Genomic DNA, 12,149 nt, shown 5'->3' on the forward strand with positions numbered 1-12,149 from the left:
TACTCAATTTTTCCCTAAACAGTAAAGAACCAATAATCCAAATATAGTTTATAGCATGGTGATCATTTTGACAGCAACAACATACTTAAATTCCCAAGTGTTTCTTCATCCCTTTGAATGTGATAAAAAAGCGACAATGTGACAAAAAGCTAAAGTTAAGAAATGATGGTAGTTCTACAGGTGGAGAAAGATCAATCATGCTTGCTCACTCTTCTATTGATGACGTCAGGCGGCAAACTGTCTGCTGCCCTCTGGGCCTGTGTCAGAGACTGGGACTGTTGTGTCATCTGACTCTGTGACATGGTGTGATTTGTGGCTTCTTCTTCCACTCTCCTCCGGCCTGGACGAGGGGCACTGTGATCACGTGGCATCTTGGAGCTATAATAGGCCTAGACTTGTAGATCTAGACCAGTGAAGCAATCTTTTCAGACAAGAGGTAAGGCATAATATAAAATTAAACAGAACTTTCAAGTGGTGGTTCACAATTCCTTTTTTTTTGGGGGGGGGGGGGGGAGGGTGTTCTGATATGTCACATGCATAAACACAAGAATACAACTGCAGAATAAGAAGCAATAAATTTACAGCCATAGTGTTGTACAATAACAATGTAACATTGTGACTCTGTAGCAAAAGAAACGATCCAATCTGCAATCACTTCAGCTTGCTTTGTTCTGTGTCTGCCAACACTAAAACACTCTATGTAGAACTCTAATTTACTTTAGTCTAATCTAGTTAGTAGTAGCTGTCTACTTGCGGAGTAGAGTCCAGTAGTAAGTACAGCAGAGGGAGTACAAACAGGTCTTACTTATTGTTCCACTTCCACATTTTAACATTTGACTATACACTATACTATATGGTTGTACACTTATGTATTTGGCTTAACTGATCGCTATAATATTTTAAAGTAGATTTTTCTGAAGCAGATGAGATGAAGCAAAAAATATTTTTCAAATAGAGGTATATGGAACTCCATTAGGGAAACAATACAAAATTCATTTCACTCCAGCCAACATTCATTTCACTTTTAACAAATACATTTCACTCACCAACATTTATTTTACTTTTTACAAAAATACATTTCACTTTTCACAAAAATACATTTCACTTTTAAATAAAAATTCATTTCACTTTTCATAAAAATTAATTTCACTTCTAAATAAAGATTCATTTCACTTTTCACAACAATACATTTCACTTTTGAATAAAAATTCATTTCACTTTTCACAAAAACACATTTCACTTTTAAATAAAAATTCATTTTACTCATCACAAAATGTATTTCACTTTTTCACCAAAAACATTTGACTTTTCACAAAAACTCATTTCACTTTCAAGAAAAAAATTAATCATTTCATTTTTCCGTAAAAAAAGAAATCATTTCACTTTGGCGTACCATATCACTCTGACGAAACCATTTCACTGCACTAAAACCATTTCACTCTGATTAAAAAAAAAGAAATACGTTCCTCTTTTTTCGCGGCCAAAAGGTGGCGCCAGTCTGAGAGGAGTCACAGTGCCATGGCACTTTGCTAGCACTGAGCTGAGGTGAGTGGCCGGCCGGCCGGCTGGCTATACAGTTCCTAGATTTAGCGCGCTACGCTGGCGCGGAAGCGACGCGAGGCGAGCTAGCAGTCGACAGTCCTCGCCTCGCCTCACTCACATGCACGCTCGTGCCGTTACATGCATACTACATCAAGAATTGAATCTACGCCTGACTTGCTGAATAATGCATGCATCTTGGACTGGAATAGAGGGTTCGATTTATCGCAATACTCATTTTCAAAGGTGGGTACCGTACGGTATGGGTACGTTTCAGGCCCGTAACTGGGGGGGGGGGGGGGGGGTGGGGGTTCAGGGGGTTCGAACGAACCCCCCCGCTAGCGAGCAGGGTCCGCTTGAACAACAAAAAAAGTGAAAACTTCTTCCCGGGCAAAGCTCCAAATACGACAGAAGAATGATTTTTAAAGATATAACAATAACAACAACCAAAATAATAATAAAAAAAAATGCCAGCATAACCCAAACTCAACTAACGTCTCTTGCGCTTCTCCATATTCACTACCACAAAGTGATCAACCTGGAAGAGGTGGTCGATATCTTCAGCAACACAAATCGAAGAAGGATGATGCTGAACTTGGTATATAGGTGTAAGAACAAGAGCACCAGAAGCGGGGGAGGGGGAGGGGTTGCAGGGGTGGCACTTGCCCCCCCCCCCAAAAAAAAAAAATAAAATAAAAAATAAAAAAAAATAAATAAATAACCTAAAATAAAATAAAATTTGGGGGCCAAAACGGTTTTGCCCCCCCCCCCCCCCCCCAGGGCTCCCTGTAACAAATAATTGATCAATTATTTAAAGACCAATATGAACAATAAAGGCACTTTTCTTGTCTAAAAGGTGTCAATTTCATAACTGAAAAGGCAAAATTTTCGCCCCTAACGGGGCGAAAATCATAATTAATTATTAATATACATTATACCTATACATATTTACTTATGAGTAAATGTAGTGATTAGATGGTAGCCTCGCATCCTTGAGTGTGCCCCCTGAAACATGCATTTGGTAAACCTTACATTTTCCCTTTCTTCTGTGCTTTTTAGCAATACCCGGTATAAGAATAATTTTTATTGCTCGAACAATGCGATCACGTTTAAGCTTTTAATGAATACATTTCAGACGAATGGCAAAGTGAAAGTGGCTCGCTCGCTCTGCCTGTACATAAATATAGTAAAATGAACAGTTTTCATAAAACAAACATCACTGCGAAGGACTATCATCATATAACTTATGAAAACTGTTCATTTTACTATGTACGGGCAGAGCGAGCGAGCCACTTTCACTTTGCCATTCGTCTGAAATGTATTCATTAAAAGCTTAAACGTGATCGCATCGTTCGAGCAATAAAAATCATTCTTATATTGCTAAAAAGCATAGAAGAAAGGGAAAACTGTTTGTCATGAATGACGTGTACATAATCATATCTGATGTAACCGGAATTAAGCAGAAATAAATCAAATCAAAGAAAGGGAAAATGTAAGGTTTACTAAAGGTATGTCTCAGGGGGCACACTCGAGGATGCGAGGCTACCATCTATACACTAAATCTACTCATAAGTAAATAATAAATATTATAGTGTACAGGTATTATAATGTATATTGATAATGAATTATGATTTTCGCCCTGTTAGGGGCGTAAATTTTGCATTTTCAGTTATGAAATTGACACCTTTTAGACAAAAAAAAGTGCCTTTATTGTTCATATTGGTCTTTTACTTTATTACAGGGAGCACTTGGGGGGGGGAACTTTTTTGCCCCACCCCAAAAAAAAATTTATTTTTTTTTTTTATTTTTTATTTATTTATTTATGTATTTTAATTTTTTTTTTTTTTTTTTTTTGGGGGGGGGGGGGTGGGCAAGTGCCACCCCTGCAACCCCTCCCCCTCCCCCGCTTCTGGTGCTCTTGTTCTTACACCTATATACCAAGTTCAGCATCATCCTTCTTCCATTTGTGTTGCTGAAGATATCAACCACCTCTTCCAGGTTGATCACTTTGTGGTAGTGAAGATGGAGAAGCGCAAGAGACGTTAGTTGAGTTTGGGTCATGCTGGCTCTTTTTTGTTTGTTTGTTTTTTTGGTTGTTGTTGTTGTTGTTGTTGTTTTATCTTTAAAAGACATTCTTCTGTCGTATTTGGAGATTTGCCCGGGAAGAAGTTTTCACTTTTTTTTTCTTTGGTTCAAGCGGAGCCTGCTCGCTAGCGGGGGGGTTCTTTCAAACCCCCCCCCCCCCCCCCCCTAGTTACGGGCCTGAAACGTACCTATACCGTACGGTACCCAACTTTGAAAATGAGTATAAAATCGAACCCTCCATTCCAGTCCAAGATGCATGCATTCTTCAGCAAGTCAGGCGTAGATTCAATTCTCGATGTAGTATGCATATAACTAAACAGCACGAGCGTGCATGTGAGTGAGGCCAAGGCGAGGGCCGTCGACTGCTAGCTCGCCTCGCGTTGTTGCCGCGCCGGCGTATCGCGCTAAATCTAGGTACTGCATGCCATGCGCCACTCACTTCAGCTCAGTGCTAACAAAGTGCCATGGCACTGTGACTCCCCTTAGACTGGCGCCACCTTTTGGCCGGGAAAAAAGAGGAACGTATTTCATCTTTTTATCAGAGTGAAATGGTTTTATCAGAGTGAAATGGTTTCGTCAGAGTGATATGGTACGCCAAAGTGAAATGATTTTTTTAACGGAAAAATGAAATGATTTATTTTTTTCTTGAAAAGTGAAATGAATTTTTGTGAAAAGTCAAATGTTTTTGATTAAAAAGTGAAATACATTTTGTGAAGAGTGAAATGAATTTTTATTTAAAAGTGAAATGTATTTTTGTGAAAAGTGAAATGAATTTTTATTTAAAAGTGAAATGTATTTTTGTGAAAAGTGAAATGAATTTTTATTTAAAAGTGAAATGTATTTTTGTGCAAAGTGAAATGAATTTTTATTTAAAAAGTGAAATGTATTTTTGTGAAAAGTGAAATGAATTTTCATTTAAAAGTGAAATGTATTTTTGTAAAAAGTGAAATGAATATTTATAAAAGTAAAATGTATTTTTGTAAAAAGTAAAATAAATGTTGGTGAGTGAAATGTATTTGTTAAAAGTGAAATGAATATTGGCTGGAGTGAAATGAATTTTGTATTGTTTCCCTAATGGCATTCCATAGAGGTAGAACTCTAACTGGTAACTGTTAGAAGCTTGAAACTTGGCACCAACCTTGCTAGAACTATAGAAAGTTTAAGACAAAATTTAGATCAATCACTCAAAAAATTCAAGATTGCAGGCCATCAAAGCTGACTTAGTGCACCCCCCGGTATTGCTATTGCGCCATTGAGTAAATGTATTATTTCGATTTTGATACAATTTTGTCTATTTTTATATTTTTAGGCATTCTAGAGGTCCATTGCCTATTGCAGTATTGCCAGTACCTCTACTGAGCTACTAGACCTTAATACTTTTTAGGTGGACTTAGCAAGCAAAATGGACCGCTGACAAAGTGAGTCTCGTCTCAGCTACGGTTACTTCTAAGACTAGACTTCCAGTCAAGTCTTTTAGAGACATACTGATATGGAGCAAAGTCAACACAGAGAGTTTAAAGGACAAGGCAGGCCATATGGCAGCTGACTTCTTTGCCCGAAAACCGGAAGATTTCACTGTGGAAGAAAATAGAAAATTTAAATGAGAACTTACCTGTTTGAAATTTAAATTGTATTTTATGAGGAAGGCGAAGGAAGAGACTACGATGCATAAAGAGTAATAATAGGAGAGCCCGCACGCGCGTCCAGCAATATTAGTAGCTCCGAAAAATGTGAATACCAATACCAGCAGTCATCCTACTGCTATTGAGAACTACCTGAGATTATGAAGAAGGGTGGGAGAGGAGGGACTGTAGTCTCTTCCTTCGCCTTCCTCATAAAATACAATTTAAATTTCAAACAGGTAAGTTCTCATTTAAATTTTCTATTTTATTTCGGAAGTCTCGAAAGAGACTACGATGCATAAAGAGTAATAATAGGAGACTTTGAAGCTGGTAGTCACATTTTTTGGCCACACAGAACTGTGCCAATGACCATAATTACCACAAGGGGTACAATGTATGGCTTTACCTTTTATGATAATACTGCATGGCTGAAACCCCTATTCTCATTCCTGAGGGGTTTCGCGTAATATGTTTGAAATGTCTTCTCGTTACTCCAGCCTGCCTGTGCCAAAATCTCATGTACAGGCAGATCTTTCCTCTGGGCAGCAGACGCTGAGGCTGCTCTCGTGGAGTGTGCCGAGAACAAGCTGGTGTCAATCCCAGCTTCTGTCATAACTGTCTTAATCCATCGTGACAAAGTTTGGGTAGAAACCCTGTGATACGGTTTACAAAAACTTATTAACAGATACTTTTGGTCCTTCCTAATGATCTGAGTCCTTCTCAGATACTCTCGAAGGTATCGTACAATGCAAACTCGTCTGTCTGGAGGGTACGCTCTTAGGCTAACGACTTGGCCTGTATTACCAGGTCTGTGGTGCTTTAACAAGTCATCAATGACGAAATTGACAGAGTTGTCTTTGAATGTCATCTTGTCTATTCTCAAAGCATTCAATGTCTGCACCCGCTGTGCTGAGAGAAGCGCTAATAACATTGTCACTTTCAACGTTAGCTCTTTAAAACCCAATTCGCCTGCAGGTGATTTCCTCCTCAGATAGTCGAGGACAGTTCTAACGTCCCACACCTCCGTGTAGCGTGGTCTGGGGGGTCGTAAGTGAAAGACTCCCTTCACAAATCTAGTTATTAGAGGATGAGTGCTTATGGAAAACGAACTGTCTGTGAGTGTCAGAAAAGAAGCCAGTGCACTTCTAGCAGAGTTTATAGTACCGTAGCTGGCTCCCTTATGGAACAAGTCTGAAAGAAATTCTAGTGCCCATTCCGATGAGGTCTGGAGATAGTTAATGTTGTTGGCAGTGCAGAAAACTTTCCATTTGCTGATGAAGCTATGATATTGCTGTCGTGTAGATTTCCTCCAAGAAGCTACGATGACCTTGACGGTCCCTGCACTCAATCCCTGCGACCTGAAGGGTTGGCTGAAAGCCTGCAACAGAGCAAATCCAAATGTTTGTGTAAGGGGTGGGGCATAAAAGACACAGGTTGAACAAGAAGTTGTGCATGTCTACATAGGACAAGTGGTTTTTCAGTCAGCATGTCCTGAAGTGCTGGGAACCATGATTGTGTAGGCCAGTTTGGTACTATTAACAACCCTGTGGCTTTATCTGCCCTTATCTTTTGCAGACATTTAGGGATAAGGCAGAAGGGAGGGAAAGCATAGAACCATAATGGACCCCAATCCACTGTAAATGCATCTACATTCTCTGCCGAAGGATCAGGCTGCCAAGTGATATACCTGGGTAGCTGTGCATTAAGTCTGGAAGCGAAAAGATCGATTTCAGGGAGGCCGAAATGTTCTACCACTTCTGTAAATTGGGTTTTGTTAAGCATCCACTCTGTTCGATCATTAAACTTCCTTGACATGAAGTCTGCTGTGGTATTGAGCCGTCCTGGCAAGTAGGCGGCTGTGATCCAAATCTGTCTTTCAATACACCATTCCCAAATATCATGTGCCAAATTGTTGCATTCCTGGGATCTGAAGCCCCCCATATTGTTGATATATGAGACTGCAGTTGTATTATCCATTCTAATGAGAACATGAACATTTCTCAGGTTAGAGCAAAAGGACTTCAATGCCAATCCTGCTGCAAGGGTTTCTAGATAATTTTTCTCATTGTTAACAGCCTTTCCTCTTTCCACTTCATTCCATCGTCCCCCTATGTTTGTGCACATGTCTGTTGCTCCCCAACCAGACCCACTCGCATCAGTGCGCAATTCTATTGTATGCCTGGGTCTGTCGATAGGATTAGAGGTGTACTGTATGTGATCAATCCACCACTTAAGTTCCTGTTTGGCTCTACTAGACAAGCTCATTTTCCTATCAAAATGACCTTTATTGGCCTTCAATGCCAAAATCTTCTCTTTTTCCAAGATTTTGTAGTAGAGGGGCCCATATTGGGCTGCAGGAAAGGTAGCAATCAGTTTCCCTATTACTCTTGCCACTTCTCGGATAGAGGATTCTGTGGCATGCAACAGACTTGTGCACTCAGCAGTGATATCTTCCTTCTTAGATTCAGGAAGAGTAACTGTCATGTTCACAGAGTTAAGGACAAATCCCAAAAAGGTGATTTCTTTAGTGGGTTTTAACACTGATTTAGTCTGATGGACAAGAAACCCCAAGTCTTCGAGGAGATCAGTCGTAGCATCGACTGCTCTTTGAGTGCTAGCCTCACTCTTCCCAATAATGATAGTATCATCAAGGTATCCCACTACCATGTGACCTGCTCTTCTCAGATGAGCAAAAACCGGTTTGAGAAGCTTTGTGAACAAACGCGGTGCTGTACTAAGCCCGTTTGGCAGTGCGCAATATTGCCAAAGTTTGCCCTGCCACACAAATCGCAGGTATTTCCTATCCTGCGGATCAACTGGTACTGAATAGTAAGCATCCTGAAGGTCGACTGAGGCTAGCAAGCAATCTGGTGTAATAAATTGCATTGCTGTATGGATGGAATCCATTTTGAAATGCTGATAGACTAGGTTTTTGTTCAACTCTGAGAGGTCAAGAATGACCCGAAGGCTGCCATTCTTCTTAGGGCGGGTAAAAATGTTCGAGATGAACTCCCCCACTTCATGTGAACAAGGTTCAATAACATTCTTGGCTGCCAGTGAATCAATTTCAGCTTGGATATTGGCCAAATCTTCATTCTTTACTTTGAACTGAACCAAAGGATTAACCCTTTCAGGTGGAAAACATTCAGGCTTGAATTCAAGTTTATAGCCATTCACAGCTTGTAGTACTGTGGGATCTGAAGTTAACTTCTCCCAATTACATGCATGAAGCCTCAGTCGACCTCCAACTGGATGGTCATTTACACATGAAGTGGTAGGTCTAGATTCTATAGATCTAGTAAATTGAGGAGTAGATCTAGAATACCGTTCTTCTAGATAAGGTAGAAATGCATCATGGTCAGTTACTGACATGTCAAATGAGCAATATGTTGAATCTATATCTCCTACCTCTTCAGAGGCGGGCTGTTGGGTTACTTGTTGTGGGGAGTCTTGCTTCTGGCCTGTGGATGAGCTCTGCTCTGTGGCCGTTGCTGTGGGGGAGGTCGCGACTTCCCCTGGTAGCGCTGGTCTAAAAAAGGACGATTTGCCGTTCCATGCACGAAGCGTGAGGCTGCAGCGCTACGCGAGCCCGTCCAGCCCGCATCGCGAGCCTGCCGGCGAGCTCCGCTGTTGAAGGGCCGTCTGTACGGATGGAAAGAGCCGCTCGGACGAGAAGTATGTTTCTGCTGGGTCCTCATGACCCCAGCAGAGGCCTTATGTTGTTCTTTTAGATCTTTCATCTGTCTTGTGAGATCATCACCAAACAACAGCTGCGTGACTGGTGTAGAAGGCTTACAGAGATGCACGTATTCCGAGTTGATGTCCGGCTTGATCAGCTCCTTCCGCACGCAATTCAGTTCAAAGTGCGCATTACTCAATAGAGCAAGTGCGTCTTGCTGAGACTCGGATCGGAGATATCTCGCGCGTCGAGAGAGCGAAGAAGAGCCCCAATACCGCGAGTCAGACATTTCTGCACTCGCTGTAGTTTCAAATCACGATTACGCGTGACGGACTGCAAGTGTTCCCAAATGGGAGCGTTCACTTTAGGTGTATCGAGGTGGGGGCAGTTGCTCGGTGGGGGGTATTTTTCAACCGTTTCCTCGATGGCTTTATCTTCTAGTTTGTTGCCAATAAAGTAGTTCACCGATTTTGCGATTTCCTCGTCAACTGCCTCCCCAATCCCGAGGGGGATAGCATACTTGGCTGCCAACTGTGGTAGCTGTGCAGCAGGGGGAACCTCTTCCACCCCTTCGTCAAAATCGAACGGTCCATCACGCTCTGCGTCTTCAGACGTAGACGTATCAAAATCGTCCCCAACAAAATGGCGGACGTTAGTAGGCAAGCGGGAAAATTCCTCCGCTGTAGATTTCGATGTAGACGCGCCTGTATGTACCACAGCAGCACAGCTAGTGGTTTTATCATGCGATTGGGGAAGGTGTTTCACCACTTCGGCGAGGAGATTTTCAAGTTTGTCTAGACGAGAACTAACGTCCCCGTAGGTAGACGCCCGATCCTCGGAAGGGGCTTTCGATACCGTATGAGGAGCTTTTTTGGGAATTTTCTTCATCGTCTTCTTCCCTGAATCTTGAGCCTTTCCGATGCTCACATTCTTCTGTACGTGCGCCGTACCGGCATCGCCGGAGGGAGGCGCTGGTGGTGGTAACTCTGACTTCGTGGCACAGACCTCCTGTCCACGTGTAGCACGTAAAGCGAAGGATGGATCGTGCTGCTCTTTCGAGCTCATATTTATCGAACCAACGTAACGATTAGGCTCGAAAGATGCGTCAAAACACTTCTCAGTAGGTTCCGGATGACCGGCGAAGCAAAATTTTCTCGCGAGAAGGAAAATTCCGGCGATGAATTTATGGAAAAATTTCAAACCGCGGAGCTATGCAGGAGAACCTCCTGTCGGCTGGAACGAACGCGAACGTATTGCTGGACGCGCGTGCGGGCTCTCCTATTATTACTCTTTATGCATCGTAGTCTCTTTCGAGACTTCCGAAATAAAATTGGACATGGTTTTGTGACTCCCTACTTCGTATTGTATCTGAAGAAGTCCCACACAAAAAGGTTAAAGGATGCTCAAGACCCCCTTGGTTTTCCTCTCGGATTAAACGTCTTTATGCAGTAAAAAGGAAAAGGCTTACAACAAGGCCAAAGTTAGGAATGATAGGGTGTATTGGGACAAATTTCATAAAATCCGCAAACAAGTAGATGGTATCATAAAGAAAGCACACCGGCAGTATGTCTACAACTTGCTTGAAAGTGATCATCCTAAAGATTTCTGGAGATATATTCGTTCAAGACGGAAGGATAATACCAGTGTCCAAACTCTACACTATGACAATGTCACAATCACAGAAGACCAGGATGAAGCAGAAACTCTTGCCAACCAGTTTCAACGTGTATTTACAAAAGAGGATACTTCTAATCTGCCCGATATGCCACAGAGTCCTTATTCTGATATGCCACCTATCCAGGTAACCTCGGAAGGTGTGAGAAAACTTCTTCTAAAAGTGGACATAAGTAAGGCAATTGGGCCAGATCTGATACCCAATCGTGTCTTAAAGATTGCTGCGGACGAAATTGCCTCGACATTGAGTTTTATTTTTCAACAATCACTGGACACAGGGACTCTCCCTCTTAACTGGAGAAAAGCAAACATTGCCCCAATCTTTAAAAAAGGATCCCCGAAAGACCCAACAAATTACCGACCAGTATCATTGACATACGTTACATGCTGTAAACTGCTTGAACACATAACTGATAGCAATCTGATGCGTCACTTGTCTTCATACGACATCCTGGCAGACAACCAACATGCCTTTAGGAAAAACAGGTCATGTGAGTCTCAGCTCATCCTCACTATGAAGGACCTATCCAAGAATGTTGACAAAAAGAAAACAACGGACATGATAGCCTTGGATTTTTCTAAGGCCTTTGATGTTATCCCGCACTGCAGATTACTCATGAAACTGGATTACTATGGAATACGATCTGACACCAAGAACTGGATTGCAAGTTTTTTAACTCAGAGACAACAACGTGTTTGTATAAATGGGCAATGTTCAGAATGGAAACCCGTCCTCAGCGGAACTCCGCAAGGAACTGTACTTGGCCCCCATCTTTTTCTTTTATATATTAATGATATCCACCATCAAGTTTCAAGTGTAACCAGACTATTTGCAGATGACTGCCTGATTTATAGAGAAGTTAATTCAACTGAGGATGAAGTAGCCCTCCAGTCTGACCTTAACACCATGACCAAGTGGTCGGAAACACGGGGAATGCATTTTAACCCAACTAAGTGTAAAACCATGCTAGTATCCAGAAAGACGACTCCGGGCAGACCGAATTATAGCTTGCTTGGTGTCAAGCTGGAGGCGAAAGAAGAAATCCACTACTTAGGAATCTACATTCAGGAAGATGTCCGATGGAATAAACAATCTCAACATGCCTCTTCTAAAGCAATGAATACTCTTAATTTCATAAAGAGGAATTTTCATTACTGCTCCCCCTCTGTTAAGGAGAAACTGTATACTTCCTTGGTCCGACCACATCTGGAATACGCTTCGGCATCCTGGGATCCACATACAGTAAAAAACATCCAAGTTTTAGAAAAGGTGCAAAGACAGGCAGCAAGATTTGTAACCAATTCATACGGGAGGGATATAAGTGTGACGCATCTCCTCAGTAAATTAAACTGGATCCCTCTGAAAGACAGACGAGAGGTACATCGACTCACATGCCTGTACAAGATCCTCCATGGCCACCTGGACATACAGTACGATAACATACTTAGAAACAAGTTCACAAGGGAAAGAAGGGGACATACCAAGCAGTTTGTGATAGATCAAACATTATTCTGATGTCTACAAGTTTTCTTTTTTTCCACGCACTGTA

General features: G+C 41.7%; 1 protein-coding gene across 1 annotated transcript in view; it reads right to left on the minus strand.

The window, feature by feature from the left end:
* Positions 1-402, minus strand: part of LOC139717695 (non-structural maintenance of chromosomes element 3 homolog) — a 30,784-nt gene extending 30,382 nt beyond the window's left edge. The window contains exon 1 of the mRNA XM_071629197.1: positions 210-402. Within this exon, the coding sequence (XP_071485298.1) occupies positions 210-371 (162 nt within the window). The 5' untranslated portion in view covers positions 372-402. The remainder of the gene's footprint in view (positions 1-209) is intronic.
* Between the last annotated feature and the right edge of the window lie 11,747 nt (positions 403-12,149).

This window comes from Diadema antillarum, unplaced genomic scaffold (assembly GCF_040938485.1).
Source record: "Diadema antillarum isolate AM-2024a unplaced genomic scaffold, OU_Dant_1.0 scf00000081, whole genome shotgun sequence".
NCBI lineage: Eukaryota > Metazoa > Echinodermata > Echinoidea > Diadematoida > Diadematidae > Diadema > Diadema antillarum.